The 22,132-nt window shown below is 52.4% G+C and overlaps 1 protein-coding gene across 2 annotated transcripts in view; it reads left to right on the forward strand.

The window, feature by feature from the left end:
* Positions 1-22,132, forward strand: part of FLT3 (fms related receptor tyrosine kinase 3) — a 187,606-nt gene that overhangs the window by 102,727 nt on the left and 62,747 nt on the right. For both annotated transcript variants that reach the window (XM_075337363.1, XM_075337364.1), the window contains exons 9-10: positions 12,406-12,574; positions 16,138-16,241. In XM_075337363.1, the coding sequence (XP_075193478.1) occupies positions 12,406-12,574; positions 16,138-16,241 (273 nt within the window). The remainder of the gene's footprint in view (positions 1-12,405; positions 12,575-16,137; positions 16,242-22,132) is intronic.

Below are 22,132 nucleotides of genomic sequence, written 5' to 3' on the forward strand. Positions count from 1 at the left end.
TCCGGAGGGGTCGTCTGTGAATGACGGCATTGCGCCGGAATTGTCGGCGGTGTACTACGTCTCGTTCGACAAAGCGTTGGACTTGGTACGGGCGGCAGGACGCGGTGCATTGATGGCAAAGGCGGATGTAGAATCGGCGTTTCGTTTGTTGCCGGTGCATCCGGAGAGTCAGCACCTTCTGGGTTGCTGGTGGAACGGGAAGTTTTATGTTGATCGTTGTTTGCCCATGGGCTGCTCGATTTCTTGTTCATATTTTGAGGCTTTTAGCTCCTTTGTTGAGTGGGTGGTGCGGGACGTGTCCGGCTTGTCGTCCATTATTCATTATTTGGATGATTTTCTGTGTGTTGGTCCGGCGGGTTCCATGGTTTGCGCTGGTTTGTTGTTCGCCTTGCAGAGAGTGGCGGATCGGTTCGGGATCCCTTTGGCGCAGGAAAAAACGGAGGGGCCGGCGCCGGTTATGCGGTTCCTGGGGATTGAAATCGACTCGCTGGCCATGGAATGTAGGTTGCCAGAGGACAAGATTGTGGATTTGCGGAGTGCGGTTGCAGCAATGCTGGCAGCAAAAAAAGTGCGGCTTAAGGTGGTACAGTCTTTGCTTGGAAAGCTGAATTTTGCATGCAGGATTATGCCGATGGGGCGTGTTTTCGCCAGGAGGTTGGCGGCAGCTACGGCAGGCGTACGGTCATCGGCGCATTTCGTGCGGGTCACGCGGGAGATCAAGGCAGACTTGTTGGTTTGGGACGTCTTCTTGCGACATTTTAACGGCCGCACTTTGTGGTTGAAGAAGGTGGTGCCCAATGATGCTCTGGAACTATATACGGATGCGGCCGGGTCGGCGGGTTTCGGCGCCATTTTTCAGGGTCATTGGTGTGTGGGAAGGTGGCCTGAGGATTGGCGACAGGGTGGCCTTGTCAAAAATCTGGCCCTGCTCGAGTTGTTTCCAATATTGGTGGCGGTGGAGTTGTGGGGGTCGCAATTTTCGGGACGTAAGGTGTGCTTCCATTGCGATAATCAGGCAGTTGTACATGCAATCAACAGCTTGTCAGCAAAATCTGGACCTGTAGTGGCATATTTGCGGCATTTGGTGCTCAAGTGTTTGTTGTGGAATATTCATGTGGTTGCAAAACATGTGCCGGGGGTGGATAACGGGGTGGCTGACGCTTTATCTCGTTTTCAGTTCCACAGGTTTCGGGAGTTACTGCCGGGGGCGGACGAGGTCGGAGCGGTGTGCCCAGAGGAATTGTGGAGCCTGGTGAGGCAGTGATTGCGGGTTTGATTAGGAATTCGGTGACTGAGGTGACTTGGTGCCGTTATGCTAAGGTGTGGGTTGAGTGGCAGGCAGTGCTGGGTGAGATGTTTGGTAACGGGCGAGCGGATTATTTACTGGCGCTCTTGGCATTGGTGAGTGAGGATTTTAGGGCTGGGAGGTCAGCGTCGGCGGTGGCGATTAGGGTGGCGGCCGTGGCTTTCTGGTTAAAGGTTAGGGGTGAGCAGGACGTTTCAAGGGACTTTCGGGTACGGCAAGCCTTGAAAGGTTTTCGGAAAGGGGTGAAGGTGCGGGACAATAGGCGGCCCATTTCGTTGGACTTGTTACGGCGTTTGGTGGATGGTTTGCAGGGCATTTGTGTCTCAGCGTATGAGACGGTGTTGTTTAAAACTGCTTTCGTGTTGGCTTTTTTCGGGGCTTTTCGGATAGGAGAATTGGTGAGCCCGTCAAGGGTGATTGGGGGTGGTTTGCTATTCGAGGATGTGTCGGTAGTGGGACGGAGAGTGGAGTGTCGGCTTCGGCGGTCCAAGACGGACCAGATGGGTCGGGGCAGGTTGGTAGTGTTGTATGCGGTGCAAGGGGATGGCTTGTGCCCGGTGCAGGTGGTGAGTCAGTTTTGTGGTCTGCGGGGCGGTCTTCCGGGCCCGCTGCTACGTCACGAGGACGGGGCTTGGTTGTCTCGTTATCAGTTTGTGGCAGTGCTGAGGAGTTGTTTGCGCTGGGCGGGTGAGCGCCCAGAGGATTACGGGTCCCATTCGTTCAGGATTGGGGCGGCTACCGAGGCTTCTCGTTGGGGTCTTGGAGATGACATGGTGAGACGGATTGGTCGGTGGGAGTCCTCTCGTTTTCGTGGTTATGTGCGCCCGCAGTTATTATCTCGTTGAGGGCTCTGGTGGGGAGCTGTTTGTTCTGCCGTTAGGTTTTGTTGTTCTTTGTGGCAATCTGGAATGCTGGTGTTGTTGTTAAAATTGTTTCCTTTATTGTAGGAGTGTGTCTGATCTGGATCCTGGGGCACTCGTTCGTTTTTTGGGGGGCCCGTCGGGCCGACGCTCGCCCGAATGGTCGGCAGTTGGGTCTGGACAGGTCGCTGGCATCGGTCAAGTGGATTGGAGTGCGGGGCATGGAATGGAGCAGGGTCGTGCCGGAATTCGAGTACTATTGCAGGATGGACAGACCCCCGAACGTGCTGGTTTTGCACGTGGGGGGTAATGACCTGGGTTCTCGGGCATCCCGCGATCTGATTCGGGACATTAAGATCGACCTACTGCGGTTATGGGCAAGGTATCCGGGCCTGATAGTGGTGTGGTCGGATATTGTGGCCAGATTATGGTGGAGGGGGGCCCGGTCGGTTGAGAAGATTAATCGCGCCCGGGCACAAGTGAACAGGGTGGTTGCGCGTTTCGTGCGGAGAAACGGCGGCGTGGTGGTGAGGCATGTGGACCTGGAATCGGCGAAGTGGCAGTTTCGGAGAGGTGATGGGGTTCATCTTAATGACATTGGTTCTGATTTATGGGCCCTGGGTTTGCGGGATGGTGTGGAGCAAGCCTTGGGCGTGTGGCGGGTCCAGGCCACGTAAGGTGTCACGTGTCCTGTCCTGTGGCGGGGGTAGGTCTGGTCCAGAAGCGGTTGGAAGGGATTTGTAGCTGGACCGAGAGGCACTGTCTTGGTATGGTGTCTCTGGGTTCCGGGAAATTGCAGGCACGGGGTTCTGCAAAGTTTGGGGGGTATTAATCCGTGGGGTGATTAATACCTCATCTCTGGGTCGGAGTGTTGCGGCCAGGGATATTGGTGTAGGAAAGGGTTTCTGGACCGGGCCTACATAGGGTTTCATGTACCGTTTATTATTATGTGTTACCTATTATTGTGTGTTTGGGGTCGCCCGTTGGACGGCGCCCCCTTTGTGGTAGTATGTTAATAATAGGTAATAAAGGCGTTTTAAGGGGGTATAGTAACCATCACGACCGGAAATCCTTCCTCAGTGGTCAAGAAAGCCATGGACCCCATAGGGGGGAGGGGCGACATGACCAGAGGGAAGGGAGGGAGTGAGGGGTTAATAAAGTTATAATGAGGAGCATTATGGGAAGGTATAGGGGATTGGTGGAAAGGATCCCTGTAGAGGAGGGGGGGGGGGAGTATAAAAGCGATGAGGGAGGGTCTTACCTCCCCTTTTGGACTCCGGACGGCGACAGATTCCCGCCCACCCTCCCCTTTTTTGTGTTTGTGAGTTTGTTTAACTATGTTCAAAAAAAAAAAAAAAAAAGAAAAAACAAGAAGACAACAAGGAATTGTTATAAAAGGGATGTATGTTTTGTCGCAGCAGCGGGGGTAGGTCTGGTCCAGAAGCGGTTGGAAGGGATTTGTAGCTGGACCGAGAGGCACTGTCTTGGTATGGTGTCTCTGGGTTCCGGGAAATTGCAGGCACGGGGTTCTGCAAAGTTTGGGGGGTATTAATCCGTGGGGTGATTAATACCTCATCTCTGGGTCGGAGTGTTGCGGCCAGGGATATTGGTGTAGGAAAGGGTTTCTGGACCGGGCCTACATAGGGTTTCATGTACCGTTTATTATTATGTGTTACCTATTATTGTGTGTTTGGGGTCGCCCGTTGGACGGCGCCCCCTTTGTGGTAGTATGTTAATAATAGGTAATAAAGGCTGCTGTGGCCAATTTGTTTAACCAAGTCGCATGCAGTCGGTGTATTATTTTTAGGTTAAGTTTTAAGGGGGTATAGTAACCATCACGACCGGAAATCCTTCCTCAGTGGTCAAGTTTCAGTCACTTTGGAGCTGCACACCATTTTTGCAAAGTCAGTGCAAACTGGAAAGTTAGACTGCTAGTTATATAGGGATTGTGAGATAATTAAGGAAATTAGCACCAGGTGCCAGATAACACCAATAACTTGCAGATATCTGAAAGTGTTCTCTAATTTTGATCAGTGTCTTTTACATTTATCTCTATATTTACATTTTTATTATGTCCTTTACAATAAATTCAATTTCTGAAATAAGCTTAAAATACTGCGAGTTTCCTTATGTTAGGATATAATCACATAGGACGACACAATGATCTTAACATTTAGGCTAGGTTCACATTTCCGTTGTTTTGCATCAGTCACAATCCGCCGCTCTGATAAACAACGCAATCCATTTGGCGGATTCCGTTGTTTCCCATATACTTGTATGAGCGGCGGATTGTTACTGATGCTCTTGCGTTGCATCTTCCGCCCGACTGATCAGTCGTGGAACGACTGACCGTCGGGCGTTAGGAACGCAGAGTGAACCTTTTTTTCAGCTGTGGAATCCTGAGGATTTCGCTGCACATGCTCTCTCTCAGCGGCCGAACGATCAGCTGATCACCCGGCAGCCGCCTTCTGTGAGCGATCAGCTGATCACCCGGCGGCCGGTTGCTGTGAGCGATCAGCTGATCACCCGGCGGCCAGCTAATGAGAGCGATCAGCTGATCGCTCTCATTAGCCGTCCGCCGAGAGATCATCTGTTTGCTCTCAAAAGCCGGCAGCCGGCTATTGTGAACGATCAGCTGATCTTTCACGTTTTACAACGGAGTTCGACAATGAATTCTAATTCTTGTCATCCGTTGTACAACGCATCTGTCACAAGCGTCAAGCAACGCTTGTGACTGATGCAAAACAACGGAAATGTGAACCTAGCTTTAGGAAATTGTGTGTCCTCGAATTTTGATCTCCAGTGTACACTGTGCATTGGCAAAAAAGCGGCCAATCAGTGGTGGGGGGTGGGGTTATACAGAGCAGCTGACTAACAGGGAGGAGACACCTAGTCCTGTGGTGATAATCCCCTGTTGATAAAACACTGATTTTATTGACACAGCAGCACACAGCCCAGTAATTAATACATTGTTGGACTCATAGTCTCAGCCCCTACATCATGCTGCTCTCAGATTCCATTGCAAAAACCTGCTGACAAATTCCCTTTAAAAAAAACCAAAAACCTGAACTTATATATGCTGATGGAAAAAAGTTATACATTTTGAAATGCTGCATCTTTAACCCCTTGCAAACTGTGAATGTTTTTCTTTTTTTTTGCAAATATGTTTTTTCATTTCCCTCTTATAAGACCCTTAACATTTACAATTTTCTGTGCAAGGAGCTGTGAGAAGGATTATTTTTTGCATGGTGATTTTTGTATTCCTAGCTTTTTGGGTTACAGATGGCGTTTTGATTGCTTGAATTTGCAGTTTTTAGGTGCATTACAGCAACTGTGTAACTGCAGATCTGGCATTTTGATTTGTTTCTCTTTATATATTTTACCATTTGGGTTAATTATTTTTATATTTTGATGTATTGGATTTTTACAGATGCAGTAATATTAAATATATTTATTTATTTGTTTTATTATTTTTAGAGGGAAACGGGGATCATTGGAATTTTTATATCTTTTTTAGATACTGTTTTACTTTTTTTTTAGTCTGGTGAATTTTTTAACCTGTGACTGTCTGGTCAATTGTTCTATGTACTGCAATATACTGTAGTATTGCAGTATACATGAAAAAAATCACTGCCTGTGCCTGTGATTCACAGGAGTACCGACATGATAGTAACCAGTTCTTCAGTAAATAGACAACAGTCATCTCTACTCATTGACACCAGGGTTGTGTGGAGGAAATGGGCACATGGAGTGGTATTCCTCCCGGACTGTGTGCTTTAAAGGGAACGAATCACCAGGATTTTCATATATAACCTAAGTCAGTGCTATACTGGCACTATCAGGCTGATTCTATACATACCTGTAGTGGTCAGCTCGGATGTTTAAGTTTTGAAATCCAAAAAAGTAAAGTTTATAAAATGAGCTGCTTCTTGAGTGACAGTTGCACTGGAGCAGATCATATGTGGCGCCCCTGACCTGGTCAGGCACCACTGAGTACTGCACCCATGCTGGGGACAGTACAATACAGGTAATCCAGAAGGCTGACCGGGGTGTGGTACACAGGCGCATAGTGATCAGGTCTCACACATGTACCCATGAGAGGACCCCTGGGGATCCCAGGAGGGGGAAAAGCCTTGACCTTCACTGGAATAGTGGAGGGGGCCAAAAGCCTCCATCTCCTCTCAAGGGGTGTGGTAAGAGAATCTGGTTGCTAGGTGGCGTAGGCAAGAACAGGAGAGGAGGGGCAGTGAGTCAGTTAGAGCAGAACTCCATAGGGCTCAGTGAGGAGCAGACCTTTGGGGCTGTTGCTGTCTAACAGCGCCCGCGCAGTGGCTACTGACGGGGGAGAACGGTCAACTAGGAGGGCTACCCGAAATCCATCTTCAGCTAAAGAAAGGGCACGGAGTGGGAAGTAAGGAGACTGCTAGAGAGTACCAGGCCCAAACGGGCGGCAGATCCCGAAGCGGAGATAGATCCAGCTTTCTTTTGCTAAACCTGCCGGTGTGGGGCTCTCAAAGCCCACGCCACAACACCACAAAAGCCGCAGCCACGTAGCCACAGTTAGGGCCCATAGCTCACAGGAGGCAAGAAGCTGGAGTGATCTGGCCCAGGCAACAAGCACACGGCAAACGAAGGGGAGTGAGGCTTCAGCAACTTCCCTGGGTGACCCCCATAGGGACTCAAAGTCGGGGTCACCCCAAACCACCAAGGGCTAAGGAAGGCGAGTTAGTAGTCACCCTCACAAGTCAGCCTGAAGGACACCTGGTTCCCGCCTGGTTCATCCCAGCTACGCCCGGGTTACTCACCCTGACACCTGAAGTGAGTAAAAACCCTGAAAGACATTCTGCCTGAGTGGAGTTATTCTGCGCCTTGTGGTACTACGCACCTACATCGGGCCCTGGGGCTTGCCTCACTCTCAGGAGGCTATTCCAACTAACTGCACATACCATCAGCCCCAGGCGACCCTCAACCTGCAGTGGCGGTCCCTACTGGCCGCAATACTGAGAGTGGCGTCACGACAAGAAGAAGATCTCCTACCTGTGACAGGATCCAGCCGAGTGGAGTCCCTGAAGGTAATGCACCGACACTACACCTGTGGGGCTTCACATCTGGCGTCACGAACAGGATAAGGACTAGACCTGTTCAGACAGGTGACCATGTGCCTGGGCGGTCCGCTTGAAAAATTGGAAGCGCCGCCATATTGCCACCATGAAAAGCGCGCTGAAAAACAACAGCAGCCCGCGCTGGAAGAAGTTACCGCCCACGAAGAGGTGTGGCTACCCAGAGATCCCCTGCAGAGTTCGGACCTCGCTTGTGAAGAGAGCGGAAGCGTCCAGAGACGGCGGAGCAGGAGAGAAGCCAGCAGCTTGCTAGAGAAAATGGCGTCTGAGTGCAGAGATCCAGAGCCAGGCTCCGCTGCCTGGTGGTGTCGGGAGCTCGCCGAGTTCTGCGATCAACTGGAAGCCAGGGTCGGAAGGCTGATCAGAGAGGGACGCGAGGAGTTTCTATGGATGACCGCGGCGGTTCGGGCCTACGAGGAGAGAGCCGCGCACCGAGTGCCAGACCGGGCGGTGACGACTCAGACCCCGATGCTGCTACCGATGGGTGAGTCCAGTGTTGCCCCTGCCGGCCCGGATGCCCCGACCCCTGCTGCCACGCCCGCGGTCCCTGAAGAGGCGCCCGGTGTGGCGACGCTGAGCCAGGCCGCAGCCATGCCAGGTGCGGCCCGCCAAGCCCAGCCCGCCGCAGCGATGCCCAGCTCGGCCCGCAAAGAACCGGCTGCCACCGCGACCCTCATCCGCGCCGCAGGCGTAACGCTGACCCAGGCCGCCGCCCTGCTAGGCCCGGCCCGCCAAGACCCCACCGCCGCAGAAACGCTCGTCCGCGCCGCAAGTGAGGTGCTGAACCAGGCCGCAGCCCCGCCAGGTGCGGCCCGCCAAGCCCAGACTGCTGCAGCGACGTCCAGCCCAGCCTGCACAGAGCCCCCTGCAACAGCGACGCTGATCCAGGCCGCCGCCATGCCAGGCGCGGCCCGCCAAGACCAGGCCGCCGCCATGCCAGGCGCGGCCCGCCAAGACCAGGCCGCCGCCAAACAGGGCGCGGCCCGCCAAGACCAGGCCGCCGCCAAACAGGGCGCGGCCCGCCAAGACCAGGTCGCCGCCATACAGGGCGCGGCCCGCCAAGAGATTGCATCACCATTTACCCCGGCCTGCAAGGCCAGAGCAGACACCGCTCCCCAGTCCAAAGAGGTCCCTGCTGGAAAGCCCACGCTGGGGGAGGACCCCGAATACTGGCGGCTGAAGGCTGACATGGAGGCCAAGTTTCCACAATGGTTGGTGGACCGGTACATGCTCCCTCCGCACACCCCCAAGAGGATTCCAGCAATCCCTGCAGCAACCACGCCAAAGAGTCCCCTGCCTGAGCCTGCTGAAGAAAGCCCATCCCCAGCACTGCCACCAAAGGAGTGCCAAGAAGAACTAAGGGGGAGAGGAGGCCAGGAAGCTGAGGAGCTGACTCTGGAGCCACCAGCAGTGGATCTATACTCAGAGCCGGAGATGCTGCCATATTCCCGTTGGGACGAGGAAGACCTGACACCTCCTGCGGAAGAAGACCTGCCCCAAAGCCTCACCTGGGAGCTTGTAAGCTGCACTTCGCAGAATCCAGCCCGCAAGACACAGCGCCGCAGCAGAACCCAGTTTTCCCCTGCACCGCCATCCCCAGAGCAGAGAGAAGTCACGGCCAGAGATCTACAGGAGAAAAGGTTCCTGAGAAGAGCCAAAGCCCAGGCCAGAGGACCCCTTTGCAGAGGAGTTGTGGAAGACTTTAACTTGAAAAGCGGATACGGCTTTATTGTGGCACCGGGTATGAAAGAGGGCATTTTCGTTAATAGGAGGGATGTGAGAGCCCACTTGCCCAGAGGACACCCTGGCAGAAACTTAAAAATGGGAGACACAGTGCAGTTCACCATGCACCAAGGAGAAAGAGGCTGGTATGCCTTAGATGTAGCACCATGTCCCAAAGAGGAAAGAAAAGACAGAGATAAAGAAACAGATGCAGCAAAGGAAACAGATGAAGATCAAGAAAGAAAAGACAAGGAACCTACAGATGAGACTACCTCAGACGACGACAAAGAGCAAGAAAGCAGCAGGTGCCGCAGCCCAACAGGCCAAAGCCCTGGTATGGAGGAGTAAAGGAAAGTAAGAAGTTCAGCAGTTAGAAAGTTAAAGTTTTGAAAAGTTTGTTTTGCAACGTTTACGTTTAAGCATGTGCCCACAAAAACTATTGTGAGAAATAAACCTTAAGGCTATGAACTGGCTATAGCCACAAACTCTCGCAGTGTAAATAGTTACACCAGAGGGCACCACCGCCACCAGAGTCAGCCTGTTTAGGGGCTTGGCTCGTCTGCAACCAGGAGGAGCCCGTCCGTATATAGGGCCTTGGCTTACCTGCAACCAGAGAGCATGCCTGTTTATGGGGCCTGGCTCTCCACCACAAAGAGGGTACCTGGTCAGCACCAACTGTGGAGGCCGCCTCTGCATTCTGCCAGAAGAGGCTGAAGGCGCGGATCCACCAGGCCAGGTATACCCTGAAACCACCAGCCCATGTAAGCCGCCTCTACATCCTGCCAGAAGTGGCTGAAGCCGCGGCCAACGTGAAAGGGTTTTGGGTGGGTTAACGGACTTGTGGGTGGAGGGTGGTGATGTATGGTACCTGGTGCTTTTAAAAATGTTTTACATGGTTTAATGTTTTATGCATTTTAAAATGTTGTCTTGCAGCCCGAGGACGTGCTGGTGATAACTAAGGGGGAATGTGGCGCCCCTGACCTGGTCAGGCACCACTGAGTACTGCACCCATGCTGGGGACAGTACAATACAGGTAATCCAGAAGGCTGACCGGGGTGTGGTACACAGGCGCATAGTGATCAGGTCTCACACATGTACCCATGAGAGGACCCCTGGGGATCCCAGGAGGGGGAAAAGCCTTGACCTTCACTGGAATAGTGGAGGGGGCCAAAAGCCTCCATCTCCTCTCAAGGGGTGTGGTAAGAGAATCTGGTTGCTAGGTGGCGTAGGCAAGAACAGGAGAGGAGGGGCAGTGAGTCAGTTAGAGCAGAACTCCATAGGGCTCAGTGAGGAGCAGACCTGTGGGGCTGTTGCTGTCTAACAGCGCCCGCGCAGTGGCTACTGATGGGGGAGAACGGTCAACTAGGAGGGCTACCCGAAATCCATCTTCAGCTAAAGAAAGGGCACGGAGTGGGAAGTAAGGAGACTGCTAGAGAGTACCAGGCCCAAACGGGCGGCAGATCCCGAAGCGGAGATAGATCCAGCTTTCTTTTGCTAAACCTGCCGGTGTGGGGCTCTCAAAGCCCACGCCACAACACCACAAAAGCCGCAGCCACGTAGCCACAGTTAGGGCCCATAGCTCACAGGAGGCAAGAAGCTGGAGTGATCTGGCCCAGGCAACAAGCACACGGCAAACGAAGGGGAGTGAGGCTTCAGCAACTTCCCTGGGTGACCCCCATAGGGACTCAAAGTCGGGGTCACCCCAAACCACCAAGGGCTAAGGAAGGCGAGTTAGTAGTCACCCTCACAAGTCAGCCTGAAGGACACCTGGTTCCCGCCTGGTTCATCCCAGCTACGCCCGGGTTACTCACCCTGACACCTGAAGTGAGTAAAAACCCTGAAAGACATTCTGCCTGAGTGGAGTTATTCTGCGCCTTGTGGTACTACGCACCTACATCGGGCCCTGGGGCTTGCCTCACTCTCAGGAGGCTATTCCAACTAACTGCACATACCATCAGCCCCAGGCGACCCTCAACCTGCAGTGGCGGTCCCTACTGGCCGCAATACTGAGAGTGGCGTCACGACAAGAAGAAGATCTCCTACCTGTGACAGGATCCAGCCGAGTGGAGTCCCTGAAGGTAATGCACCGACACTACACCTGTGGGGCTTCACACATATATTCATAGTTATCCCCTCCCCCTGTTAGAATTAGCATAAGGATTATACAAACGATTCACTTTGTCTGTGGAAGGACCTGTGTGAGGTCATACCCATGTGACCAGAAGGGGCGGGGCCTCAGCCACCAAAGCTGGATACCAGGTCACATGGGTATGACCTCACAGAGGTCCTGCAAGAGACAAAGTGAATCGTTTGTATAATGCTTATGCTAATTCTAACAGGGGGAGGGGATAACTATAAATATATGATCTGCCCCAGTACAACTGTGGGGCAGACTTGACCTCCGAACTACCCGGGATTGACTGGAGTCCATCACAGTGGAACCCAGCACTCCAAAGGCGGTCACTGACTAGTCGTGTTACCTTGGAACCTGCTACAGTGAGTAAAAACCTTGAGAATGCATCCCTGTGTCGCCCCATTATTCACCTGCACCTCCTGCCCTGCAACCCCGCCATCACTGACTACTACTCCCATCCACCCTGGTGCCCAGCTCTACCTATGGAGAGCTATACCAACCAAGCTGCGTCACCATCTGTTCCAGAGGTCCCCATCCCACAACGGCGGCACCTAACTTGCCGCATACCAGAGGTGGCGTCACAAACTATTATTATCTTTCCCTTTTAACTGACACCGCCGGGGTCACAGAACCGGGTCTTGCCGCCACCGCAGTGTCCCAGCAACAGAACCGTGGCATGGTAACAAGTGCTCCACGGCCCTGGTGCGGGCGTGTCAAGATCGCATCCGCTACACTCGCATCAGATGCTGATACGATCATGTGAATCCAATCTAAGGAGCAGTCCTAACCAGCGCCGTGTGTGGCATGTATGTGTGTGGCATTAGCAAAAAATTGCTGAATACACTGTATATCCGACTGCGCGATCCTATACAAGTTTAAGAGTGCATGGAAGTCATCAGACTGCACTTGGATGCACTTGGACTGCACTTGAAGTTGGAGAAATGAAGCTCTCCATCTTCTCTGCACCTGTGTTTCGATTCTCGCTTCTGGGAGAGTTGCTACACAGTAAAATGGCATTTGGTTCGCACTTGAAGCAGAGTTTGAGTCGAGTATAATTTGCTTAATCCATCCGATTAGGTTGAACGAACCCTTGGACAGGGTTGAATGCGGGAGTATCACAGCCCTTTAACTTACTAGCAAAGGGACCTTTACTTGAAAAGTGGACAAACTGTCTAACTTATCCTAGCCACACTCCCCTCTTGCCGACTCTGTTATTATCCCTAATACTCCTAAAAATGTTATTTTTCTCTCTCATTTTTGTAGACTGCGGATTTATCGACATGAACACCTCATGTGTACAACATGACATTGATCCAACGCAGGACTTCTGCCTTGTTGTAGAGTTTAGGGCCTACCCAGCAGTGCGGTGCGCATGGATTCACAATTCAAAGGTCTTTCCATGTTCAGTAATCACAGATGAAAATCTGCACAGGTAATATAAGCTTAACTGATGACAAACCACTGCTTTTTCACTCTTGTCTGAACATATGAACTTTGTGTTTAAAGTTTCTGGTCTCCTTTTTTATCTATCCTTCCCTTTGAACCAGGCTTTGTAATAAAAAGTCGAAAACAAAACTATTTGGACTTGAAGTAGGTTCAACTAGGAGTGGTCAAAGTTCAGTAGTTCTTGGCCTCCACGGTGCACTGAGAAAAGTCATCACTAAGACCAAAGTTCAAAGCCATCAGAAAGCTTTCCTGCAGACTCAGAATCTATACATTACATTTAAAGTGGATTTACTGTATTAATATTGTTTTTTTCTAACTATTTGACTATTCTTGACTTATACTTATGTTGTTATTTATCTGAAAAGGCAGAACTATCATGTTCTTCTCTTCATCGACTGTTGTCTTCCTCTAACTTTTGTGTTCTTCATATTTGAAGTCTCATTTTCCAGTGTCCTCTTTAGATCATGTTCACACATAGCATAAAAAAGCTTGTTTTCCCCAACTGATTTTATACATGAAATAGAAATCAAATATTTTTCTCGATGTATTGCTAAATTTGTCACCAAAAGAAAGCAGACACCACCTAAAAGAATTGCACTTACTAGACCCCAAACATTTAGGCGGGCTTTGCACGTTGCAACATCGCAAGCCGATGCTGCGATGTCGCACGCGATAGTCCCCGCCCCTGTCGCAGGTACGATATCGTGTGATAGCTGGCGTAGCGAAAATTATCGCTACGCCAGCTTCACATGCACTCACCTGCCCTGCGACAGTCGCTCTGGCCGACGAACCGCCTCCTTCCTAAGGGGGCAGGTCGTGCGGCGTCATAGCGACGTCACACGGCAGGCAGCCAATAGCGGCGGAGGGGCGGAGATGAGCAGGATGTAAACATCCCGCCCACTTCCTTCCTTCCGTAGAGCCGCCGGCGGCAGGTAAGGTGAAGTTCCTCGCTCCTGCGACGTAACACACAGCGATGTGTGCTGCCGCAGGAACGAGGAACAGCATCGTACCATCGCTGCAGCAAAATTATGAAAAAGTCGGAGCTTGCAATGATGATACGATAACGACGCTTTTGCGCTCGTTTATCGTATCATCTAGGATTTACACACTACGACATCGCAAGTGACGCCGGATGTGCGTCACTTTCGATTTGACCTGCGATGTCGTAGTGTGCAAAGCCGCCCTTAGAGTTGGCAAGCGAATGGGCTCTCACATACAAATCTGCAGCAATGTCATGTCCCCCTGCGTTCTACAGCAGTTGGCTCCCCCTGGTGACTCAAAGCAGTATTAGTCTCGTGGAGTGATACTGGTACCCAATCTGTGTGTGAGAGCTGCAGTGCAATGCAGCTGGAACAGTGAGGGACCTGACAGCGAGGCATATCTTTATGTTAGAGCCCATCCACCATCAGCACGTGCCAACTGTAATTGTTCTATTTTTTGGGGGGATTTCTCTTTTCTTTGATGAAGTGTCCTGCTGTATTCTATAGCTTTTTTAGCTGCTGGAACACTTCCTTTTGGAACCGCAACTAAGGCATATTTTTGAAGTAGGGCTTATATTTTAAGCATATTCAAAAAAGCCCCAAAATCTTACTAGGTCTTATTTTCTGGGAGACAGGGTAGAGTGTGGAGTTACCAGTGTGAGACATGTAATGACTGACAGTCTGCTCTCCTGATCTCGCTGCACAGCTGTGTGTGATTATAACGGACACATCTGCAGCTTCCATCTCACAGGCAGACAGTGTTAAATATTGTTGCAATACAGCAGAGCTGTGAGAGCTGCAGAAGATGTGTTTGTAAGAAAACAAAGTTGAGTTCTGCTGCTATGTCTTAAGGCCCCGTCACACGCAGCAACGTATCTAACAATATATCTCCGGGGTCACGGATTCCGTGACACACATCGTTAGTGACGTCGTTGCACGTGTGACACCAACGAGCGGCCGTTAACGATGGAAAATACTCACCATATCATCCATCGTTGACACGTCGTTCATTTTCCAAAAATCGTTGATTGTTGAGTACGCAAGTTGTTCATCGTTCCTGTGGCAGCACACATCGATATGTATATGTATATAACGACGAACTAAAGCTTACCTGCGGCAGCCGGCAATGAGGAAGGAAGGAGGTGGGCGGGGTGTTACGGCCGCTCATCTCCGCCCCTCCGCTTCTATTGGGCGGCCACTTAGTGACGCCGCTGTGACGCCGCACGAACCGCCCCCTTAGAAAGGAGGTGGTTCGCTGGCAACAACAACGTCGCTAGGCAGGTAAGTATGTGTGACGGCTCCTAACGATATTGTGCGCCACGGGCAGCGATTTTCCCGTGACGCACAAACGACGTGGGTGGGTACGCTCGCTAGCGATATCGCTGCATGTGACAGGGCCTTTAGTTACATGTCTGACTCTGGTAACATCCCATTATTAAAAATAATCTCTGTAGGCAGATTCTCAGGGAGATCAGTGTCTGGGCGATAGATCTTAACAGCTCATTTACATAATAAGAAAAATGTGGCTTTCTCCAAAATAAGATATAGCATCTCAGGTATTGTTTTATTCAGTTTTCTACGACCTACATGCCCATATAGACGACTTAGAGGGCTGATCCTATTTATTCCTTTAAAATGTTGTCTTCCTGCAGGATTTCATGCCCTCCATTATTTATACACACTTGTAGCACTTTCAAGGACAAATCCGCCATTACCTTTATATGGACAGTCTATTCCTCCGTTACTGAGAAATCAGCAATTGTATTGATGTCCAAATGAGCCTGAAGATCTGAAGCCTCTGTCACTCCAGCTCAATTTAACACCCAGCGCCGCTTCCTCCTGTGTAACTTACTGCTTCTTTGCCTGAATTCACACAGAACAGTGTCTGTCAGTCAAGCTGTAGCAGGCGGAGCTGGGTGGGAAATAGAGCTGGAGTGACGGAGGCTTCAAAAGCCAACTGCATTCCAACTTCAATGCTGATTACTCAGTAATGGAGGAACAGAATGAACATGTAAAGGAAATTTCTGGACTTGTTTTTGAAATAGCTACATTCGCGTGTATAAATAGTTTTGGGGGTGAATTCCTCTTTAAGTATTAAACACTGCAAATTATAATTAATGCTAGAAATAGGCCTGATGAGATCGCATTGGGAGTGCGAATGAACATCTGTCTATGCTTAGTGGTGCTGACAGGAGCAGTAGACATGTGTCACACTATTTGTGCTTTCCAATATATCTGTTGTATGTCATCACTCCGCATTTGTGTATTGTGTGTGTTGCATCATTTAACCTCTTTCACCCCGTGCACTGTCTCTTCCTTGTTGTGTGCTGTATATTGGTATCTGGTGTTGTGTTTCTTGAGTTTACTCAGTCCACAATTTGGGTTCCGCCTGCACTGTTGTCCCTACTTACCATGGCTATGATGTGGGCGCGAACTGCAGCTGCACAACTGACAGTGCCGCAGTGCATTGTGGGATACGGTTACATCCACAACTGGCAATTATGTATGTAGATTAAGTTATGACTATACTGGAAGTAACTGTGAATATATATTTCAATTTTTTTTACAGCAAATCTGAATATTGCCTTAAGAAAAACATTCCCGGAAAGTACATATTCTATGTAGAAAATGATGACGTTCGGCGCCGCAAAACCTTCACCTTGAATGTGCTCCGTGAGTTACACTGATATCTATGTGGATCAAATATTTTTTTTGTAAATTGATCATTTAGAACATGTTTAGAAAAAAGCAAAAGGGAGGTCATTGGACTATATATGTGCCTGAGAGAGGAAGTATCCAATTTATTGGCAGGTGCCAGGCATGGTTTGGTGGCATAGGACTGATAATGTATTAATACATTAAAAGACATTTGTTAACTGGATTTCACCCTCCAAATTATTTATATGCACATGTAGCTCTTTCACAAACAAGTCCAGCAATACCACTACATGGCCAGTCCATTCCTCCATTACTGAGAAATCAATCAATTTGAGTTGATATGCAAGTGAAGGTAAAGATCTGAAGTCTCTGTCACTCCAGCTCAATTCCCCTCCCAGCATCGCTTCCTCCTGCTTGGCGGACAGCTTTTTGCCTAAAGTCACACAGAATGGAGGCTGTCAGTCAAGCTGTAGGAGGCATGTAGAACACGGTTTATAGCACACTTGAAAATATGGGTGCTCAAGAAGGGTTCAAACCCGTCAATAGATAAAAAGAAAACTTGGCACACCTGTAGGAGGCGGCACTGGATGGGGAATAGAGCTGGAGTGACAGAAGCTTCAGATTGGCCCTGTAAAGATATTATTGGACTTTTCATTAAATGAGCTACATGTGCATAGAAGTAGTTTGGTGTGTGAAATACTACTGACAGTTTCTCATTAAAGGAAGTCTGTAAACACAATGCATCATGGTGTAGAGTAGCAACACATTTACGTGCACCTTCCCACCTACTTGTGCTCCTTCTATCTCTACCCTCGTTGCCTTCTATTTTGATTGACATCTCTGAATTTCTACAGTCAGAGAAGGGTGGACATACAATAGATGGAAAACAATTAGGTGGGAAGGTGCACTTCAATGTTTGATGTGTCGCGGGCGGAGGAGGGGACGCTGCGCTCTCCCACTGCTCGGGTCCGGCCGCGGCTGCTGCTCGGTGGTGGCTTGAGCGGTGGGCCGGATCCCGGGGACTCGAGCGGCGCTCCTCGCCCGTGAGTGAAAAGGGTGGGGATTGGATGGTGGGGATTTCGTTATTGTCCGTGACACCACCCACGGTTGTGGTGATATTGGTGACACCACCGCTGCTCTGGACGGGGATCCCGGGAGCGATGACAGGTAGCAGCCTGGATGTTAGTTCTCCCCTCCGTAGGTAGGGGGTTGGTTGTCCCGGGGCCCGGTGATGGGGTAGGGATGGATGGCAGGCGGGTTACAGGGCCTGGCGAGGTGCAGGGTCGCGGGGGCAGCACTGTGCCGCACGACACGGTGGTACTCACTCAGCCAATGATGAGGACACAGTTCTCAGTAAAACACACGGCTGGATGGATGGGTCCCACAGACGGCTGCGGTGTTTCTCCTCCCGGCAGGTTGATGGTGACTGCCTTTCCCTGCACCCATGTAGTGTAACGGTTCCAATGGGTTCCCACCGGTAACCCGCTCCCCAGCTTGGATGGGTGCTGAAGGAGCCCCTTTTGCCCGCAGGCTCTGGCCCTGGGAACTTTAGCCTTGGCGGTGACTGTGTTTCCCTCTCTCGGTTGGACTGTTGCCTTCTGATGGGACTTGGCTGCAGGGAAACCCAGGAGGTTCCCTTCGCTAACGGATTTGGCAAATTCACGGCGACTCCTAGCCTTGCCGGGGTCCGTAAGCCCCTGCCGGATGGTGTTGGCTTCTCTTTGCGTACCGGTCCGGTACCGCCGGGCCACCGCCCGTCCACGGTCCTTACGGTTAGCTCCAATAGGCCACTCCTGCAGACGGTCACCACCGTCTGCCAACCTTGCTGATCTGTCCGGGCCACAAACCCGGACCAACTTCAGGCTGCTTAACTGCCACTTTCCTCCTTCCACTTTCACCTCCAAAACTAAACTGCCTCTCTTCCCGCCTCCAGGACTGTGAACTCCTCGGTGGGCGGGGCCAACCGCCTGGCCCACCCCCCTGGTGTGAACATCAGCCCCTGGAGGAAGGCAACAAGGGTTTGTGTCTGACTTCGGTGTGCCTGACTGGGAGTGTGGGGTGTGTAGGTGTTGTTCTGTGACGACCTGGCTTGTCCAGGGTGCCACATTCCCCCTTAGTAAAATGCAGACCGTCCGCGGGCTGCCCGTCCATCACCGGTTTTATTTTCACAAACTGGGAAAGATAACGGTAAACACATTACAAGTATAATAACATCTTCCCACATCGAGAGGTACTCTTACTTAAACGTTGGAAACGGTAACGGCTTCCGCTCTCTCCCACCCAAGCAACCTGGCCCTGATGCTGCCCCTAAGCAAACAGGCAGCACCCCTTGACCCCAGTCCAGCACAAGTTACCCGAGCGGGTTCTGTCCTTTTCAGGGGACCCACGTCCATGGGGAACCCCTGAAACCCCCAGAGGATTGCCACCGGTTGCGGTAGTGGCGGGCCTGGGCCATCACTTCCCTCCAGGCCCATCCTCCAAATCAGCCTCTCCGGAGGCGGTAACGGTTTAGCCATAAAAACATCATTTTTATTTACAGACCACAAGTTCGTGGTTGCCCTGCCAGTTCTCGGGCTTGTCCGTAGTAGTTCCTACGCATTTGATAAAGGGGTCCCAACGGGGGCCAGTTGCCGGCAACGACCGGTGCTAATCAAGGCTTGTTAATCTGGTGAAATTCGGTTAATCATTCTTATCATTCATTTTCAAAACATTTAAACGGTTACAGGTGGTGGTCCCAACGGGGACACTGCAACGGGACTCCGCTGCCCTTACTCCGATTCTTCTGCGTCGGCTGGGGCAGGAGGTGCGGTGGACACTCGGGCTTCTTGGCTGCCCCTCAGCTTCGCATGCAATGCGAACCACCCCCTCTCCCCACAGTGCCGGGTATACTGCACCAGGTCTCCAGGCATCAGATTGCGTCCTGGATGCTCCTCCGGCAGGTGGGCGTTGACATCCCGCCGGGCTACAAAAACTTCGGCCTCCAGGCCCGGTTCATGGATAAAGCCATAGCCCCGGCGGACATCAAACCGCCTCACTTGCCCTTCATACAGCGGGCCCCGGATACGGAAGGTCGCTTGGCGGAGGCTCTCCTTTTCCCGGATCGTATGGGCCACCAACTCCGCCTTCTTCCTCTCTCTTTCCGCGATCTCCGGGCCCAGCGGTGTCGGTTCCCTGTCCCAATACGGAGCTGCTGCGAGCTCCGGCGCACGGGTCGGGCCCTGCGAGACCTTCTGGACACTGCCCACCACTGGTGATCTGGGTGGAAGGTCCCGCGGTGACTTGGCCTGGGGTGCTGCCTTGCAGCGGCAACCCGGCGCAACCTCAGCCGAGGTGTGGGGGATGGGCACAGGGGTCCTCTTCCGCCGGGCCTCCTGCACGGAGCGGCCTATCGGCTCCGGCTCGGGAAGTTTTTCGGGCGATGCCTCCGGCTCAGGCTTCTGCACCTTCCAGGGTAGCACTTCCGGTCGGTCACGGGCTCCGGCTACAGGTCGATCCGCCTGGGCGGACATGCAGGGTACCGCTACCGGTTGCGGGGGTAGCGGGCCTAGTGGCGGGGCCACGGCGGCCAGTACGGGTAGCGGGGGAGGTAGCAAGGTGAGCGTGTGTGGACCGGGTCCCTCGGCCGCGATGACCGACCCACTAGGGGCACAGGGGCGTGGGTCACTCACTCTCCCTTCCGAAGCTCCCTCTTCCTCGCGTCTCCGCACGGTAGCTACGACCTCCGCCATGTCGGCCTCCCACTCCTCCAGGAGGAGCTGCATCTTGACCTGCAGCCGTTGTTGGAGCTGCGCGGTCCGGATCTCCACCCACGCCGCGGTTCCAGGCGCGGGGGCTACGGTGCTGCGGGATGGCATGAACATGGCTCTGGCAGCCTCTTCCAGGAACCAGCAACAAGATGGCCGCAGGGTCCTGGTGTCCCTGCTTTTATAGCCGCGGGCTACATGCGGCCAGACGCCATCAGTCCCCCTTAGTCTCTTTCCGGCTCCTCCTCTACAGGGGCGGGGTTTTGGCCTTCGCGCCTCCACTACTCGAGGAGACGCTCGAGCGGGAATTTTTCGCGCCCAAGATGGCGGCTTCTCAAATTTTCCGGCCGGACACCTCCGGCGGTTACAAGGCGCACCTCTACCAGACGGCAGAGCGGTAAGATCCTGTTCGTGACGCCAAGTTGTCGCGGGCGGAGGAGGGGATGCTGCGCTCTCCCACTGCTCGGGTCCGGCCGCGGCTGCTGCGGCTGCTGCTGCTCGGTGGTGGCTCGAGCGGTGGGCCGGATCCCGGGGACTCGAGTGGCGCTCCTCGCCCGTGAGTGAAAAGGGTGGGGATTGGATGGTTGGGATTTGATTATTGTCCGTGACGCCACCCACGGTTGTGGTGATATTGGTGACACCACCACTGCTCTGGACGGGGATCCCGGGAGCGATGACAGGTAGCAGCCTGGATGTTAGTTCTCCCCTCCGTAGATAGGGGGTTGGTTGTCCCGGGGCCCAGTGATGGGGTAGGGATGGATGGCAGGCGGGTTACGGGGCCTGGCGAGGTGCAGGGTCGCGGAGGCAGCGCTGTGCCGCACGACACGGTGGTACTCACTCAGCCAATGATGGGGACACAGTTCTCAGTAAAACACACGGCTGGATGGACGGGTCCCACAGACGGCTGCGGTGTTTCTCCTCCCGGCAGGTTGATGGTGACTGCCTTTCCCTGCACCTATGTAGTGTAACGGTTCCAATGGGTTCCCACTGGTAACCCGCTCCCCAGCTTGGATGGGTGCTGAAGGAGCCCCTTTTGCCCGCAGGCTCTGGCCCTGGGAACTTTAGCCTTGGCGGTGACTGTGTTTCCCTCTCTCGGTTGGACTGTTGCCTTCTGACGGGACTTGGCTGCAGGGAAACCCAGGAGGTTCCCTTCGCTAACGGATTTGGCAAATTCACGGCGACTCCTAGCCTTGCCGGGGTCCGTAAGCCCCTGCCGGATGGTGTTGGCTTCTCTTTGCGTACCGGTCCGGTACCGCCGGGCCACCGCCCGTCCACGGTCCTTACGGTTAGCTCCAATAGGCCACTCCTGCAGACGGTCACCACCGTCTGCCAACCTTGCTACTCTGTCCGGGCCACACACCCGGACCAACTTCAGGCTGCTTAACTGCCACTTTCCTCCTTCCACTTTCACCTCCAAAACTAAACTGCCTCTCTTCCCGCCTCCAGGACTGTGAACTCCTTGGTGGGCGGGGCCAACCGCCTGGCCCACCCCCCTGGTGTGAACATCAGCCCCTGGAGGAAGGCAACAAGGGTTTGTGTCTGACTTCGGTGTGCCTGACCGGGAGTGTGGGGTGTGTAGGTATTGTTCTGTGACGACCTGGCTTGTCCAGGGCGCCACAGATGCACCGAGTGACTGCACTTGGTTTGAAAACTCATTCTGTGTTGACAGATTCCCTTTAAGTTCCCTATTTAGGACTGTGTTTTCACAAGTTTTATGGCATAAAACCCCTTTTAAATATTATAAAGTTTTTGCACATCATATTGCTGCACAAACATCTTTTTACTTTTGTCATTTTCATGCAAGAGTGGGTAGAGCTAGGGTGGTAAGGGACGTGGCGGAGCCCACCCAACATATTCATGAAAAGTGGTGGCTTATCTTATGCTAGAAATGTTACTCTAGTCCCTACCTACAGTAAATCTCTATAAGATACGCACACCAGATTGAAGATTCACCTAATTTATTAAGTGGCGTGTGTGTGGCGCCCCTGCAGCTTCAGGCACCACAGGGTACTGCACCTCACTTAAGGTGCAGTATTCATCCTCGATGCGGAGGAGGTTGTTCCCGGTAACAACCACAACCAACACATAACAGAGGGATTCTGTCACTGGGACCGGGCTAATGTAAGAGCTGGGGTAGCCATCACGAGGTATGGGACCTCATGC

Source organism: Anomaloglossus baeobatrachus, chromosome 2 (genome assembly GCF_048569485.1).
Source record: "Anomaloglossus baeobatrachus isolate aAnoBae1 chromosome 2, aAnoBae1.hap1, whole genome shotgun sequence".
Lineage (NCBI taxonomy): Eukaryota > Metazoa > Chordata > Amphibia > Anura > Aromobatidae > Anomaloglossus > Anomaloglossus baeobatrachus.